Source organism: Paralichthys olivaceus, chromosome 16 (assembly GCF_024713975.1).
Source record: "Paralichthys olivaceus isolate ysfri-2021 chromosome 16, ASM2471397v2, whole genome shotgun sequence".
Classification (NCBI taxonomy): domain Eukaryota; kingdom Metazoa; phylum Chordata; class Actinopteri; order Pleuronectiformes; family Paralichthyidae; genus Paralichthys; species Paralichthys olivaceus.
The window spans coordinates 4,695,426-4,714,201 of record NC_091108.1 but is presented as its reverse complement, the minus strand read 5'-3'; the positions used below and the strand labels follow the sequence as shown (position 1 = coordinate 4,714,201).

The window sequence follows — 18,776 nt, the reverse complement described above, 5'->3', positions numbered from 1 at the left end:
TTATATAGCACATTAAAACGAAAAGTGCTTTACAATTGTGGCAAGTGGAAAACAACAAGTCTGGATGAAATGAGAGCTAAACCAATGTAAATGACAAATGCAGTAAATACACTGAAGATAAGGAATAAAATGACAATAACTGCATAATAGGTCTCTAATATAAAAACGTCTGATGTTAATATGACAGTGTATTAAACATCAAATTTATGTTTTGTATTAGAGCCCAACTGATTTATTGTTGCACTGAAATATTTGGTCAATGTGAGCCTTTAACAGACATCTGTATTTCTTTTATTTTAGATATGCATGAAGAAATATTTGGTCTTTGTTTTTTTTCTTTGTCATAATGGTTTGAAAGTGACATCTTAAATCCTCATCTGTTTGGCTTCACAACATGATATGCGACAATATAGGAAAACTATTAGCTCTTATGGTTGGATTATTATTTAATTGATTTATTATAAGCTGAAGAAATACATCATAAGACTGTCTCATAATCAAATCATAAAATTTTGACCTTACTAAACATAGTGCAGAAAGATGCCTCCATCATAAAAAAACGCTTTTATCATATTGAACACAATCTACACTGATCTCAGCTGCAGAGCTAAATGTGGAGAACCTGTGGCCACCATCAGAATATGCCTTTCCTTCCCCCCCCTAGATCTCCTACAAGGCGGTCAGCTCCTTTGACCCCGAGCTGGACCTCTCCAACCAGAGTGGGAAGGTAGTGAAGCTCGGCAACGAGACCACCCACATGTTCACAGGCCTCTACCCGGGCTCCACGTACTCCTTCACCCTGCGCGGCAGCACAGCCAAGGGCTACGGGCCCCCGGTCATCACCCAGTTCACCACCAAGATTTCAGGTCAGTGGAGGCAACAGAGCTAGAGCGAGGACGATGTTGAACAAGTATTTAAAACGTGTGAATGGAATATGAAGTGCTTGTAGTTGAAAGTTTGATACGGCTGCTTTTTTCTTTACTGATATCCTTTTTGTTTAATGCTATCAAGACGTTTAAAGACACAACAAAAAGCTCAAATATCCAGGTCCTTACATTTATGACTTCTGGTTTTAATCTCCATTAACCATGGCTGCTTGTATATAATGAAAACTGGAAGTGATTTAGATGATGACGATCAGGCAAGTTTGTGGTGATTTTTCTCGCTCTCTCCAGTTTTTATCCTGATGTATGTGAAGACTGTCTTTCGGCTCCTCTCTTATTGCTCCACTTAATGATTAAATTATGCTGCTATAAAGGCAAAAAGTGCTCGGTGTAAAAGTGAGAAAACTGGGATTGCTTTTTTTTTTTTTTTCATATTTATTGCTCAGCTGAATGACTCACAAGGCAAGAAAAACCATAAAACTAGTTGTTGACCAAGACCGAGCTGTGTTTCTTTGACAGTGCAGTGTTGTAACCCCCCCCCCTCCCCGTGTTTGGTTTTCTCCTCAGCTCCCTCCATGCCGGCGTACGATCAGGAGACGTCTCTGAACCAGACAGACAGCACAGTGACTGTACTGCTGAAACCTGCCCAGAGCAGAGGTGCACCAGTGAGGTACGCTGCCACAACAAGGATGCACATACACACAAACACACACACACACACACACACACACACACACACACACACACACACACACACACACACACACACAGTGCAGACTTAAAAACAACAAAACAATGTATTAAAACACCAAGAACCAGCATCAGCAACAAAAATTATCAAAGAGCCCGTGTTTATCAATGCCTCCCCGTCGAGGAAAGTTACCGGGGAATTCTGTCTCTTTCTGAATGAATCAGATTCTCCGAGCTTTATTTGTTTGTGGATTTTGATCCTGTGAAAAAGAAGCCGAGGCTTTGAAGATGAGAACAAAGCTCCGGTGCAGCTGAGGCCGACTTCAGGATCTCTTGCCTTTACATGTCTTTTATGTAGCGGGCCGCTCACCCCACCACAGGCTTCTGGGAGAATCCTGCCTGCTTGATGTTGCATTTATTAGTCATTATACAGCTGTTCTGTTTAAATGCCAAAAGTCATCATTTGGATTTAAATCCACGAGCAGCAGACGGGCCGGTTTGATCATCTCTGTGTTGGTCAGTATTAGGAGCTGGAAGCAGGAACAAGCTGATAAATTGGTGAAGAAACAGGATGACAGTGTTACTGGAATGTTTAATGAGTATAAAATCCTGGGAATCGGATGCTGTGGTGTTTACAGTTACCAGATCTCAGACCCCCACAGTCCCCTGAAGAAACCACAATATATTTTATTTTGATTCTGTTTTATTCTCCACAAAACTAAACACAGTCATAAATCACTATGCTCACATGTCCAATGTTAAAGAAAGACAGAAAAGATCCTGGATCCCTTTGTCCACGTCCACACCAAAATGTAAATGCCCCATTGAATCAATATCTTTTGTGTAAACCTACGGACATGTGGAAAAACCTCCTTGTCTGAAGTAATGACTGGATATCTTTTAAAAGAATGCAGGAAAGGATGTAAGTGTTTAATATTGTTTTTCTAAACTAATATAAAAAAGCATTTGACAAGAAATCCCCATCAAAAACAAGTGGCAGTGGGAAGCCAGTGAGGGATCATGATCTTGTCCATGCACAGCAGTGGGAGGTGGTGGTTTACTACTAAAAGGACCATTCCAATATTTAGAAAAGGCCCATTTTACGAGTTACGACGCCATTACCAGTTTATGTTCACGGCCAATGACAGCTTGTGCTTTCAGCCACCGGGGGCCCGGGGAGAGTGAGTTAACTTCTTCACGTGAGCAGCGATAAACACTTGTAAAACTCAATTTTACCCTATCAACTCATCTGAGTCCTGTTGAAGATAACAGGCCGCAGATCTTTAGTCAGGCTTGTCAGCTCATGTTTGCCACACGTGCAGCTGCCCAGATTAACGCTGCAGCACCGATCGGAGGGGCCTGAGCAGGAAAGACGTACAGAGCGATCGTTTTTTTAATCTCCTCACAGGTACGATTCAGAAGGCCTTACTCTGACTGCCATTCTTTCTGTGGGCTAATTACAAAGCCTTAATTATAATTAACAGAGTGTCGTGAATCGGAGCTGCCATTAATTAGCACGCCGGGCTCCTCGTTTGTTTATTGTTGGAAAGCATGCTCACCTCAGGAGCAGATGAAAGAGATTAGTCTTCAGAGATGTAAACTCTAGTTTGAGACCCACTTCATTCTGTGTGAGTGAGCTGAGACATTAACTCATGATATCATTCTATTGCAGTTTTCTTTCTGAAACTCTGAAACTCCGCAGAAGCTGCACCACCACCACCGCTGCTGCACAAAGAGCTGTTCACCTGTTTATTCAAAGTTTACTGCAGCTCCACTCAGTACACAGAACCCAGGACTGAAGAACCACTCTCCTTTGTTAAGAACATGCGGTTGTCGTTAATTAAGGGCGTCACCTATGTTGACGAGTCCCAGCCACCCCTGCTGCAGAGCACTGGTTGCCTATTTTGTGCATTAAAGGCCAAATCCAATACAATTGAAATAAATGGATTCTTAAAACGTAAGCCCAAACTTTCACATTTAACGCCGTGATTTTCACGTATATATGTTTGTAGCCTAAACGTCCACTGTTATCCACGCAGGAATGCAGCTCCAGAGGAGGATAAGAGTGAGATATTGACTTCGCCACGTGTCTCAATCACACCACATTTAAACTGCACTTTTCTTGAGCCATTAACAACTCACATGTCACGAGTGAAAACGATAAGATGAACGGTTCTGGAGATATGTGAGCCACAGACAGACAGACAGACAGAGATCTGTGGATTTCTTAGATCGATGGATATACGCTAGGTGCTTGTTAAATAAAGAGAAAATGGTGTGTTTTGATACTGACATTTAGTTTTAAGGATCCCCCTGTGTACGTTGAATGAGTCTTTCAAGTTTATCCATTAAAAGAATGTATCAGTAAAGTTCAGGACATGGCACAACCGCACCTCACAGCTAATTCAGGCATTCTTTGATCACAGCAGAGCCTCTCCGCATCTAAACTTTGGAGGTTTTCATGTACACACACATATTCTCCACCTCCACACTCATCTTCAGTCTCTCGGGACAGAAAGGCCAGTGTTCTGCCTTCATGCATTGGCCAGATGTTTCAAGAAATATGAATTGCAAAAGAAAGGAGCTGGCAGAGGTGGCAAACAGGGGGGAGATTACGATGCGGGGCCCGGGCGAGATAGGGCAAGCTTTTGAAGGTGTTTTCCACCTCCACCTCGAGTGACACGCGATGCCTTTGAAAATTTAAGGTGACTATAAAGTAGCACCCATTCAACAGAGCGGAGTTAGGCGGACCGTTGGGATCGGCTGTCTGGCCAATAATGATAAACGTAGTCATTTGAATTCCCAGAGCAACAACATCTCTAATCTCTTTTTTTGGGGTTAGAGAGTTGAGACGCATGACTAAGTGACATGCTCGGTGAAGCCTCGAATAAAGGGATGTTTTCCTAAATGTTCGGAGCCTGGAAAGAGAGTCCCCGAAGTCACGAAACTTCAACTCGTGATGGAAGAGTTTGCATTTTGTCTATCGAGAACTTAAATTTCACACCGCAGTTAGATCCGCTCACGCTGCAGAAGTAGCCATCGCTACTCTGAAGTGGTGGGTAGCTCATTTTGAAAATTGAATGCTTTATGAAATCAGTTTTAAAGCCCCTATGAAATAGAGATTTGACAAGGGAGAACGCTGCAGAGCAGCATGGAGCGTGATTTGATAAGGCAATCTTGCACGCTGATTGGGTTTGGGAGGTAATAGAGCTCCAGACATTTGAGTTTCAAACAGCAGATGTTTTGCTGTAACGCAGGAAGGGGAGTGCACTGGAAGATGACATGATAGTGCCGCTTCATGAAAAAAACACGACATAACAGACGACAAATGTCCGTTTCGCTTCGGCATCCTGCAGTGACGCCGGAGTCAAATCATATTTCAGATGGATCTGGGCAGACGTTGTCACTGCTGAAGGAGGCAGGCAGTATGTCATATTTGTGTAATGGCTAATCAGGATAACATTTCCAACTTGGATTTGGCTTCTAATCTCTGGGGACGCCGTGCGTAGCCGGGAACAGTTTTTACCAGAGGGGACACTGTTCCTTTAAGAGGATTAGTGAACTGTCTATCAGTCACGTCGCGTTAAACTAATGTTTGCAATGGCCCCTCGTCAGGGCCAGAATACGCCTCCTCGCTCCGGAGCATCAAAATAAATGTTTACATGCTTCTGCAGAAATAAAATGATTTGAGATGCTTCCCTTATCATTCAAACCACTAAATCAGCTCTTCTCTCTTTTCCTGCCATAACCTTTGCCTTGAGCAAACCCACACACACGTACATAAACAGAAAAAAAAGATATAAAATACGGCTGTCTCCTCTGGTGTTCGAAGCATATTGAGGAAATCGAGTTCCAGTGTTGTTTCTTCCACCTAGCAGCAGATTTTCTGTGCTCAACCGTGGCCTGAAATCAGTTAAGTGATTTTCTACAGTTCTAAAATAAGCACTAACTTTCTTTGATCACGGAATTAGAAACGCTAATAGCTGTGCATAAACGTGACACAACTCGATGCTTTTTACGATTTAATGGTGAATGTAATCTATGGCACCTTCCAATTTGTTTGCTTTATAGCTTAACGGACACCGGGGAAATATAGAGTAAGAATATACAGGCGAGGAGGACGGATGCTGGGTCAGGAGAAGTGTGTTACTTACAACCGCTCTTAAATCAGACATATAGGCATATAGAACCAACCGATTAACATTGCAGAGAGAGAGGGAGAGAGAGACAGTGATTGAAATGCTCCCCCATACCCCTTCCCTCATCTGCTCAAACCGCCTGGAGTTCTCCCCTTATCAGCCCACATGAAAAATAAATCTGAGTTTCAGGTCACAATCCAGTCGATTCCGAGTCAATCCGCCATAATTGGTTGGCGTCACATGGCGGCCGAGCTGAAATCTATCGGGCAGCCAGGCTGGAGGAGGCCTAATTGGTGTCAGCTCAGGTTGCTGCTCTACCGCAGGAATACAGGTCTGCTCTGCCGGCCCCTTCTGCCAGACCACTTTTAACAGATTATACCATTCACCCCGTGTCTTTCCATCTTCTACTCAAGGAGTTTTGAAATTAAGCACAATCACGCACTTCATACAGCGGCAAGCAGTGAGAGCTGTTGGGTTTCTCTTATGAGGCCTCTTTCAAAATCGGTTATTTGTATAGTTTGTGAAGGTTATTTTAGTCGTTACCACGACTACAAGCCAACATTTCCCTGAACCTGTTCATTATTTCAACAACATCGCTGACTGGCAAGAGCGAAGCTGATAAAACGTGTTTTTACTGGACATATGTTTGGAATCATACAGAACTTTACAGTGTTTGAATGTAATGAGTGCATTTAGTGGATATTGATTTATGTGGGCTGGGGGTGCATACTGATATTTGGAAGGACTGATATAAATATAAGAAATGACAATGATTGACAATGAAGAAACTCATGCTTGATTACCGAACAATTAATCAGAAACTTTAATCATAATCATTAAACACCACAAATAAAAAGAAAACACAAAAATAACCAAATATTTAAACAGAAAATATACTAATGAGCCTCTGAAGTACCTCTGTACCTCCTCTGTATGCTTCTCAATAAATATTGGATGAATAATTTACAGACTTTGAGAATATGATTATATAAAACAACATTATCAGTTTATTTGATTATTATTATTATTTGATTATTTTAATATATTTTACAGGTAGAACAACCTCACAACATTAGGAACCAACACAATTAAAGTAGTGCTTACATAATAATGCATCAATAATAATGATGCAGTTATTTAATTACATAACTGACCACTTTGTTTACTTGCTAATGCTTGAATAACACATATAATACTTTGAATTCGGGAACCTTACTTGTAATGCAGTATTGTTACTCCATTACTTTGCTTCAGTAAGTGATCAAATACTTCATCATCAATATGACTGTGAGAGTCTTGACAATCCTCTGGTTGGTATCAGATCAAATGAAACACGAGCTTTAGAGGGTTGTTGTTCCCGTTATCAAGCGACTGTTGTTCATCTGTTATTTGTTGTTTTTCCGTTGCTCATTCGTGTCACATTAAATCAGGAATATGACTAAATGTCTCTTGTCTGTCAAAATGACTCATACTGTAAATTGTGAACTCAGCATGAGGTGACAAGGTGTCAGCTGCTCGTAGGCACATTAACATGACAGCAGTAATTACAGCAAAGTAAAACAGATCTCTGCATCTTCAAAAGGCCAAGATTAAAACCATGAGTAAGATTTAGGTTTTAAAAGCGTTTTATTTCTCATTCACTAAAGACAGCTGCTTCAATATTTTATTAGAAAACAGCAACTCAAAAAACACTTAAATTGAAACCAGGATATTATCGTCTCTATCATTTAACATATCTATGTCATTTAAATTGCAACTTTATAATTTCTTTAGTTGTAAGTTTGTTGCTGCAGTGAATATTCTGTGTAGCTGCGGTCGATCTCCACATTACAAGGGTTCTTACCCTCGGAGCCTCATCGCCTTTGGCACTTGGTATTTAGCCTGAGGAGAAGAAACCAGCCCCGTTCTGGCACAGCCACATTATTATATCATAAGCAACCGCCCGCTGGGAGCCAGAGTTTGTTTTTATTTCGCTATCTGCAGATTGATTTGGAATATAAAGCACAAATATGGGCAAATATTATTTATATATAAAAGGAGTACAAATCACAAAACACAACTGCAAACGATGAAATGAGAAAACAGCAAATTAAAATAACTTGAGAACACGCAGCAGCTATTGAGAATTGACAATTTTTCAGCATTTCATTCTGTATAGTTCAACTGTCCAATCAATGGTGAGCATTGTCAGTAGAACCATTTCTGTTAGAAGTTATTGCCATGGTGATTTGTCACCGTGGTTTTTTACTTCACTGCAGCCGTACAATAGAGTCCTGTACTCTGACTGACAGCAGTTTAATTTTTTAATACTGTCTCTCCCCCTCGTAGCTGACATCATATCTACAGTGTATTGACTGCGGCCTCTCCTCTCACTCCTCCACCGCTCTGCAGCTACTTAAGTGGCTCCCATGTACTGTCTCCTCCTGCCCTTTGACCCCCGCTCTCCTCAGGGAACAGTAATTAAAGTCTGATTTCTGCTGCACGCTCTCCGCAGGATTGAATATTTCATCACCTCCCAACACTAAACAGGAGACGTGGGACACACCCACTCGGAGCAAAGGGGGGATTTTCCAATGAGGCTGCAAAGCCCCTTATGATAAACTATAGGGTTAAAGAGCAGATGCTGTACACGTAAGGGGACACTTAATCATCCAGCACCAACCGCAGGGAACAATTGATCATCTCCAGGGCTGTTTGTTCTGCCACCATACAGCTTAACACAAGAGCCAATACAGAGCAGATATTTTAGACAATGATTTCTCTTTTTCCAACTTGTTGTTCTAATAATGCCAGCGGAGAAAAAGTGATCGGGGTCACCGAGGCTCGACATCCTGCTCGGCTTCACCCTCTGTCATTTTCATATGGCAAACATTTTAATTGTTTCCTTGAAGTTGGGAAAAAGTTTCTGTTGAGATAAGTGAGTCGTGTCTCTTTGTTTGTTCCATTTCATTTTCAGTTAGTTTGATAGTCAGGCCTCGTTTTGTTTTATCGATTTCATTTATTTGGAACAACCACCTTGTCCCACTCTGCTTAACAATAAATCACATTAATTTCACAACTGCTCGGAGCAGTTTCCCAACGTACACGTGGATAGTATATTTATTTCCCTGTTTGGTAACAGCTTATGTAAGAGTTGCATATTTTCAAACTAATTTCTTCAAAGTTTTTGCTCAGGATTTCCGAAAAAAGTGTCTTGGCATTTAACTTCAAATAACTTTGATATTTCTAAGAAAGATCCACACCACTTGATATTAAAGAAATTAAGGATGCATTTCCTGCAAGATTTTCAAGTTAAGGGAAAAGGCTAGGATTACACAAAGGGTGAGTAAAAAAATAAGTTTTGAAAAAGTGTGGTGAAAGTCAACATGTTTTGATGGGTGCTGCATAGACAAAATATCACAGAAGTTCCACAAACTAACACGCTCTCGTTAAAAGGTTATATTTTACGTGAAAAAAAGTTCTCAAACTTATGTCATTACCCACTTTTGTTTACTTTGAAAACTCTTTCCTTCAATTCTTCACATTGAACTGCACATGTGCATGGTCATAAGAGATGGAGTTATGGAGGAATGTCAAACTATAACAAGATCTTCTTGCTCCATAGCATTACTTATGGGTTAAATTAAAATTCACTGCAAATTATTTATTCATTATATTTCATTTGTAAACAAGTCACCCAAAATTTGACAAAGGAAAATGATTCTAAACTCAGTTTTTCAAAACTAGATTACCAGAGCACATCACTGTGTTAATTCATCCACACGTTTATTCACCGAGCAGTGAAACCTTGCTGTCTGTGATAATAACTCGTTTGCATGACTCTTTTCGGAGACGAAGCACTCGTCCCCCATCATGGCTGGTTATTCTCGGCGGCAGCTGTAAACAGTCTCTTTGTCACTCAGCGACTCGATAGATTTAACAGGTGGATGCGAGATGCATACTAACACGAGCATCTATAAGACAGTCAGTCTCCCCCTCCAGCTAAGTGGCCGGCTCGGAGACAAAGTCATCTCTGTCAGAGGCACAGAGGGCTGCAGTTTTGATCGAGCTAAACACCAGGCTCTGGTGGAGAGGAAATGGAGAGAGCCGTTAACCTTTTCGGTTGTTGAATAATGAAAAAGAAAATAACGTCAGGCCCATGTCCCATCCTTCCGCCAAGTTCCTCATTCTCTTCAGTAGCATAATCCTAATTGCTAATCCTAACGTAATAAATAAGAGTTTCTTAAACCTTGGTGTGCTCTGAGATTTGGAGCTTTGCAACATAAATGTCTCTGCCTTTCCTAAAGTCGCTGTTTTTACACTTTACAACTGTAATTCTAACCGGCAAAATAGCAGCACTGGCAGCCATGTTCCACAAGTGTCTGTTTGGCCCATTGGAGCCTGTTGAGTCTGTTTGTGTTCTGTGTTTGCAGTGCGTACCAGGTGGTGGTGGAGGAGGAACGTCCACGCAGAGCACGGGGCACAGCAGAAATCCTGCGCTGCTATCCAGTTCCCATTCACTTCCAGAACGCCACGCTCCTGAACTCACAGTACTACTTCACCGCTCAGTTCCCCGCCGCTGGCATTCACTCTCCCCAGCCCTTCACTGTGGGGGACAACAAGACCTACAACGGCTATTGGAACGCACCATTGCTGCCCCAGAAGAGCTACAGCATCTATTACCAGGCTGTCAGCACAGCCAATGGGGTGGGTGTTCCTCATAGTTTTATTTTATTCATTAAATCTTAGTTATCTTAGTTTCACTGTACTGTACAATGCTCTACTTGTGTACAATTTGGTGGTAGTACTTACATTTTTTATGTTACGTGAACACACCGGGACTGATGCAGAGCAGAGTGAGTGTTGAGCTGATGAGAACGATATGCTGGTATCTATCAGGTTTATGCTGAACTCTGCCTGCCTGCCCAGGACAGTAAAAACTTTATGGATGTTTTAATTGGCCACTTACACCGACAGCATTTCTTCAATTGCTGCAGATTTTCGGTGTGACAATTTCAGATGGGTCAACGTACACAGCACACAGTTCGACTATGATGCTAACACTAACTTAAGCCATTTTATGTTGAGTCGGAAAATTGTCATGCAACTCTGAGAAATATAGTTCCTATTTAGTGTTTACAGGCTTTTTACCTTTCAAAGCATGACTTCTATGTTAAAGCATAATGCACATTATATAACCCCTTAAAGTGTATAATCAACCAGTTTTACATATTATGTTTGCTTTAATGAGAGTGAAAGGCTGACAGACGGATGTATTGGCTGAAAGAGACCGAAGTAGCTGATCACACATGCAAACATCAGCAGTTGCATGTGCCCTCTGATGAATGTGTCGGTACTCTGGTGGCATGAAGCAGCAGCAGCAGCAGCACTGTCTGCACTCTTAATAGCATACAGCCAGGTCAAGCTTGAAATGCATAGCTCTATGCTCCTTCCCTCCATTACCGTGGCCCTGTTCCCGCTGCCTTTTCCAATGGAGCTTTGTGCCAAATGCCAGACAAGCCTTTGATCAACTGCATTTAAGAGAGGCAGATGTCCCAGCGGCAGTTAAGTGCGGAAGACAGGCAACAACAACGGGGTTACCGATCGCACAGGTCGCAGCCTCTGTCATCAAGTGGCACTTTGGCGGGGGCCCTCCCTCCGCAGGGCCGCGGCAGACAGCTCAGTGGCAACTTCAAGAGCGCCACCGATTGTGGTCTTGAATGAGAATCACCAGAAACAGCCTCCTTAAGAAGCACCGGCACGTCTTTAAGGAGGAAATAGAAATAAACACATGAGGCAGGGCTGAATGCAATTAGTGTGTTTGCTCTTGAGAGTAACGCATCAATGGCCTGAAACTTTCCAGGGTGAAGTGGTGAGTGGTATGAATTGGATGATAATATTCTTCATTGAAAGCAAAATGAATGTGTCCCTTGTTGACACAGCCGTGAATGACATTTCTCACATTATTTTTATGTTCAGTCATTTGATTTACAGCAACCAAATGTCCTCTTTTATCAAACGGTCCCTGTCAATGGATAGAACAAGCTTCAATTCATGTGTAATGATGTTGGAGTGATTTGTTTGAGCCTCTTAAATAAAGTTAGCACTTCAATCCATACCGAGGTTTTTTCACCATTTATTCAAATAAAAATTTAATATGAATTCTTGTAATGTTGCCTTCAACTATAAGGACCTTCTGACACCTGTGGAGCTACAATAATGCACAAGCACCCAGGATCACATGAATGTTGTTTTTCCGTTCGTCCTCCAAATGCTGTTTCTTCCACTTGTGCTCATTGCTCATTGGACAGCTCGTCTGGGGACACAAACACAGGGACACAGCACTCGTGTCTTTTGTGTTGCATTACTCATTGCCTCCCTGTTCTTGTCTGTGTCCTTTTTCCTGTTCACTAGACCACTGTTGACATGAAACTTTTTCTGCCAGCAGTAAGAGCAGTGTTCTTTTACGTTGTTGAAGGCTGTTGTCAGAGCTGAAACTCCATTACATATTCAGAAAGGCTCCCTGACGTGTCATTTTGGAGCTCCGCATGCTGGGATTGGTGTCGCTTGTCACAGCGCTGTGGTTTCTCCACAGTGGCTGACCACCTTGAGCCGCGGGCTGCCGACAGATCGCTGTTGGCTGACAAATCAGCAGCTCAGCACCACTAATCTGTGCTACGGGCCCTCTCGCCCAACTGCATTTTGTGTCACAGTCATTGAGCTCGACAGATGATAGGGGACAGCGTGGAGCTGGTCGAGCTGTTGTGTCGTATACCGTGGGTTCTTAGATAGGTGTTGTTGGCGCCGTGAGCGTGTCTTTGTGCGTGTGTCTCACGTCTGTGCATGTGTGTTTTAATGATCTCTGATCCTCTCTGATCCTTGTCTCTCCTTCTTTTCCCACCCCCGGCCTCCTCTTATTTATGTGTTTGCACAGGAGACCAAAATCGACTGTGTCCGAGTCGCCACAAAAGGTAGGATGAGATCAGATTGCGCGAAGGAGGATGTTGTTGGATCCTAACATAACTGGATTTGTGGAGACTAACAAAATTAACATGTTTTTGAATGAGAATCACTAAATTAGATTTTTTTTACCAACAATCACATTTTAGTCTCACTCTTCATCGAATCACAAAGCAGAAGCAGGTTTGAGTTCATTGTAATTGTCTTGAAAAACAAAAGTGGACCTCACATGAAATAGGAAAACAGATTGCACAAGAACATGTGTTTTTCAATGACTGGGAGTGTGCCCACTTAGGTCTTTAGGTACTTAGCTATGCTGCCGGTACGTCCAGCTCCACACATTAAGGATGATGAAGTCTAAGCAGCATTGATCCGGGAGCAGAATTGATAAGGCCAGAGGGAGCCCCAGTCACACTCTGCTCCGAGCTGCGGAGGGTCCTGTCATATGCCCCAACGATCTTGTATATTGTGGATTTTACATTCACTGCAGATTTCTCTTGGAGTTGCAGATATCTCCATCTGCTTGGCCGAAGTCAAATAGCACATTCTAGTAGTGGAAGGATCATCGGAGCAATTTCTCACCTGAGGGGACACATTTTTATGCCTCGGCACCAGTGACAGCCGTGGCCGTCCCACCCTTGTGAACACGATATCTCATTCAGGCCTTGAAGGAATTTCTTCAAATTTGGTGCAAATGTTCACTTGAGCTTATGGTTGAACTGATTGGGTGTTTGTGGTCAAAGGTCAAAGTTTACTGTGACCTCACAAAATTCTTATAATTAATGTATCATCATAATCATGTAAATACTTTTTATTGAATTCTTCCAATGAGTGTGGGCAGATGATGTTTGGCTCAGACATTTAGTACAAGGTGGTAGCTCTTCTTATGCACCACATTAGGTTCATAGACATAAAACCTTGTTTGTGACTGACTGAAACAAATTGTGAAATACTTTCTAATACTGTAATGGTTTTCTTTCTCTGCCTCAGTGTTGCATGATGATGGGAACTGTTGATATGGCTGTTTTCAGCTTCAGTGTGGCCTCTCTCTCTCTCTCTGTCTGTCTCTCTCTCTCTCTCTCTCTCTCTCTCTCTCTGCTGCATGCTGTCCTGGATCCACTGACAATACTCAGCCGCCATTCTCGTGACTCAGCTCACAACCCCCTACATCCGCATCGCCCCAGCGGCTGGTGACAACCAACTAACAGGTCAGACCTGTAGCTTCCTGCACATTCCCTGGTATCACACCTTGTGTTTAATGCGACAGTCATACCGATGACAACCTCTACAGGAAAAACAAACAAGTGAAATATTGCATGTGTGTGTTTTTTGTTTATCATCTTTCAATTTGCGTAGAATCAGTGCGATTAAATCAAAGACTCGCAGACATTGTCCTCTGCCTTTATCTTCTCGGTATTACTGGACTTGAAAGACCTGTTTGAGGTGCGATTGTCATTTGATGTGTCAATGTTGGAGATTTCTGTCAGGAGTTAATCCCCTTTCATGAATATTTCTCATTATTTCAGTTAGATTAAGTGTTTCGTCGATGTTGGTTGCTGCAGTTGTGACAACTGTAAGCACACAAAAGGAAGCTGAAGTGCTCGTCGTGAAGATCTGGGAACATTTTCAGGAGTTCAGAATTTAAAATCTGCTTATTTTCTACCTGTTGTGTTAGAATCACAAGTTCCCGAAGTCAGAATGGAAGAACATTGACTTATAGCAGAAACTTTCTACAGACAGCATCTCTACAAGTTAAGCCTAAAACAGTATATTGGAGCAAAATCAGGCCAGACATGATTCTTAATGTGCCGCCAGTTTAAAAATCCTCCACTGCTCTGCCCTAAAAAACTGATACCTAAATAAAGCAATGGCTGTTGATAACAACACACCAGAGCAAGAACAATATGTCACAAGCAGCTCAGGATGGATGTTCACTTTTTTGATAGCGGGAGAAAATGGCAACACTGAGGAGTGGAAGGAAGCTCGCTGTAACAGATTTGTCTGACACAACAATTTATCATTCTAAATTTACCCCTGGTGACAAGGAATAATGGTGTTGTTCAGGTGGACAGTTGTGATTCCGGCAATGCTGTCGTCCTCAAAGTGCTTCTTATCACTTTCCAGGGAGCAGATGCTGTTAAAACAAGCGTTCCCCCTCCTCTCCCTCTCTCTTTGTGTCTGTCGTTGTTGGCTATCTCCCCCCGAGCTGATATTTAATGTTTTGGTTATTTCAGGCTTTTTTATCTTGGTGCGTATTATCTTTGCCGTCCTGCATCCTACATTTTTCTGCAGCCCAGAACCCATTTGCCCCAAACATGATTAACCAAGGGTAAAGATGGTGCACACTTATCGCTCCCGCTGCAGCTTGATCCACAGAGCGTAGATTTCCACGAAGGATGGAGCTGAAGGTGGAGTCTCAGGACAATAGGGAGTCTCTCACTCTCAGAATAAACATTAGTCTGAGCCAATAAATGTGCATTGATATTTCGTTCTGCGGAATGCCACAGAATATCAGCGTATTGATTTGTCAACCTCCGTCCTCCGCACAGTCGGATCAATAAAAGGAAATTCTGGAAATATAGACGTGTTCTCTGACGTTTGGTTTATGTAGAACAATAACAAATAGTCATTAGATTCGATTCACACTCTGCTCAGTGGATTTACACTTTCTTTGCTTGATCTTTATTTGCATTTTTTCCAGGAGCAGCCACTCACAAACCTGACGCGGTGGAACCAGAGAAACAAACCGACCACACGGTGAAGATCGCAGGGGTCATCGCCGGCATCCTCCTCTTCGTCATTATCTTCTTAGGAGTCGTACTCCTCATGAAGAAAAGGTTTGTTTTTCCCTCTTACTCGTTGAAATACGAATTCAGATGCGTGCAAGAGGTCGAAGTTAGTTCCTAAAAAACAGTCGCTCCCATTCAATCTGGCATCATTTTGTATATTCCTCCCTCAAACAGTAGTATTGTCAGCGTCATAGTAAATAATTAATTTGATTATGTTGATACGCCCCATTAAGGCTGTTTACAGCCATGAGATACAGTGTGCCATGAAAAATTAATCCCTTTCCACGGCACTCTCAAACAAATGTGCAGCGCTTCAATGACATCGGAATGGGAATAGGAAAAAAACAGTTTTTGAGGCCTGTGGTATGGAGTGAGGGAGGGAGAGATAAGAAAGAAAATATGATGAAAGGCTCAAAAGGAAAGAGGTTGGCGGCGTAGCTGAAGGCCAAGTTTACATTAGCCCTGGACCCCATACTGGTGAGGGGTCCTCTGTACATATCCCAGCAATCAGAGGAGCCAAAGCTCAGCAAATATCAACCCCCTCTTGTCCACACAATACATTGTCAGCTTCTGCAGAGAACTATTCTTCCTTTAATATATCGCTAGGAAAAACAAACTACATTTCAAAAAACAGCCTAGAGTTTGTTAGCTTTAATGTACTTTCAACTTTTAATTCTTCCACTGCTTGTCTTGATTTAAAGCGCAAAGGTCAGTACAATAGATGAGGTAAACGCAGCAGAGTGGGAAGGTATAGTTGTGTACTGCTAATAAAGAATCCTCATGTTAGATGTTTATTTTTGACAGTAAAGAAAGATTTTTTCATTTTTCCGCAGCAGGTCCTGTCTGTGTAGCACAGCGATCAGTGGGTGGGTGTGAAAATCAGCGCACGGTAATGGAATTGTTTTCAATTAGCCTTAATCAAAGCAGAGATGGAGATGACTTCATTGATTGAATTTTGTGTAATTTACTGTTACCAACAGGGAATCGGTAGTTGTGTGTAGACATTCAATCCACTCATTAGGTTTCAGCCTCTGAGGTCAGATATGGTAATTCTTTATAGGTGGATAAATGTATTCATAAAAGTGGGTTTTTAGCGAAAGCCTGGTTTCTTCTCGTTCGCAGTCTCGCAGCGTAGCCTAATAGCGACTTAAGTAGTTTTCTGAACCATACCGAGGCCCCTTCGCAAAGCATGACATGACTCCAAGCGATCACCTTTGCCCTCACGATCACTAGTTTACCTCCACGTATGCCACCATATCTGATTTTGTTCATTTCTTCTCTTTTTTCAAACATTAATATATTTTTACTTTTTCTTTCCTTTTCATTCCATCCCCTCCCCCTCCTCCACTGCTTAAATCCTACCACCACCCCACTCGGCAGAAGAACCTATCACTCCTACACTTACTACCTGTAAGTAACCACTTTGTGTAATGTTAGTGCCATGCTTCTCACCCACACGCTGTTTTTCCCATGCATGCAAAGAGCCATGTCATTCCTTTCCTGCCCAGAGCTATTACAGAGGCCCAACTGTAATCTCTGCGGGAGGAACGGAGGACACCACTCCGATGCATCTCCACGCGATGAGCACATCACGCTTTATGTCACGTTGGCACGGCTTCAGACGAAAGCGCACAAGAGGCTGCTGCACCCCCACGAAACAAAACCTGCCACAGAGACGTTACTGCAGACGTATTTCTGCAGAGACTTTTAAGGGGTTTGTTTATCAAATGATGAACTAAACTGCCTTAATGATTGTATGGCTGCCAAACTCATCTTGTGAGAGAGAAAAAAAAAGTCAATGCAGCAGCTACTGCATTTTTACTCAGTGTGAATTTTTCATTCGCCTCCGATGATTTCATCTCTGTTGACTTGTCAGACTCAGATGTTTTGAAGTGCCTATCACGGCGCGTCTTGTGCCCTGAACCTCAATGAGGTGATTCGAATATCTCACATTTTGAACACTTATGTTTACACTCTGCAAATCAGTCGATAACTCTGTGGAATTGACCACGTTTTTTAGGTTTTTGCACTGAAATTTGAAGCATGAGCTAACATGTTGACCATACCAATTTGGCTCCATGTGCATGTGATGATTTATTCTCCCCTTCTCCATCCTCTCACGATGTCATCACACCATCTCAGCTCTCATGCTTTTCCCTGCTTTTATTTACGAGCATGTTCTCCTGGGTCACTGCACGTCCATCCCATCGATTCAATGGTGATGGTGGAGTTGTGTCTTTTAGCCGACAGGACGTTTGAACAAGCAGATGTGATCACACACCAGCCTCCTCTGTATTTACATGTGTGCGACATCATAGAACAAAAGCCGCAGCACCGCTTGATTCACTCTTAATACAACAGATGAACCCCGCATCACACCTCTGAATGGTAAAGAAGCTTATTCTGCAGCTCTGCCTTCTCCGCCGTCGCTCCCTCTGTACAGTCTTTGTGACGGATGCCAACTAATCTGTGTTGAGATGACTGTGATCAGAGGGGAGAATGGAGGCTGCCTCGCATCAAAGAACATCTCAGAATACACCTGCAGATAATACTACTCTGAATACGCCGCGTGTCACTCACGCTAGATCACAGCCGTCTTGAATGGAAAACCCGATGACTTAGAGGAGTAGTGCCATCAAAGCTGTGAGCGCACGTTGGCCGAGTTACGCAAGAAAAGATGCCAGTGAAACAATTCAAATATCGTTTTTGTCATTTTAATTATTACGTGTTGGTTTCTTGGCGTCATGCCAGTGTGCATGCAGCTGTATCAAAACAAGCCCCGACATAAATTCATTGAATTTTACTATATTTCATCATGTGGCTGCCTCCAGAATGGACAGTTGGGAAGAGCTGCAGGAAGTTGGGGATTTAATTGCTAATTTTAAATTTTTGGACGAGTCTATTCTTGCATAAGAAGGACATTTAATCTTAGATGAGGGTTTGTTGGCTTTAATTGACAGCGGTTCAGTTTGGGTATTCTGGCTCCGAACAATGGATGGGATGGTGTGAAGCCAAAATCGCAGGCTCAGTAGTTAAAGCATCAGAATGAACGCAGGGTTTACAGTCATGATTTCAAAAGAAGGGATCTGCAGGGCTGCAGATGTTGTGTCTCCACTCTCTAGCTAACAAGACTATACAGTTAGATGAAATATTAATGGTCCTTGTGCCACGACGGCAGCAAATTCTAAAAGATAATTGATAAAACACACTTTTGCAAATGAAGTTTATGAGATTGCAAAATCAAATAAATGAATTTTTTTTATTTTTTTTTATATTGTTTGAGCTGCAACAAGTGACACAGACCCTCGCACTGCTGTCGATGGAAAATCCACAAC

General features: G+C 42.3%; 1 protein-coding gene across 3 annotated transcripts in view; it reads left to right on the top strand.

Annotated features, from left to right (window-relative positions):
• The window catches only part of LOC109642004 (receptor-type tyrosine-protein phosphatase mu-like), a 145,595-nt gene that overhangs the window by 84,220 nt on the left and 42,599 nt on the right, over positions 1–18,776 (top strand). For 2 of the 3 annotated variants that reach the window (XM_069510827.1, XM_069510825.1), the window contains exons 13-19: positions 665–866; positions 1,452–1,554; positions 10,126–10,399; positions 12,627–12,663; positions 13,786–13,860; positions 15,354–15,489; positions 16,822–16,851. In XM_069510827.1, the coding sequence (XP_069366928.1) occupies positions 665–866; positions 1,452–1,554; positions 10,126–10,399; positions 12,627–12,663; positions 13,786–13,860; positions 15,354–15,489; positions 16,822–16,851 (857 nt within the window). The remainder of the gene's footprint in view (positions 1–664; positions 867–1,451; positions 1,555–10,125; positions 10,400–12,626; positions 12,664–13,785; positions 13,861–15,353; positions 15,490–16,821; positions 16,852–18,776) is intronic. The other variant, XM_069510828.1, reaches the window with a different exon arrangement.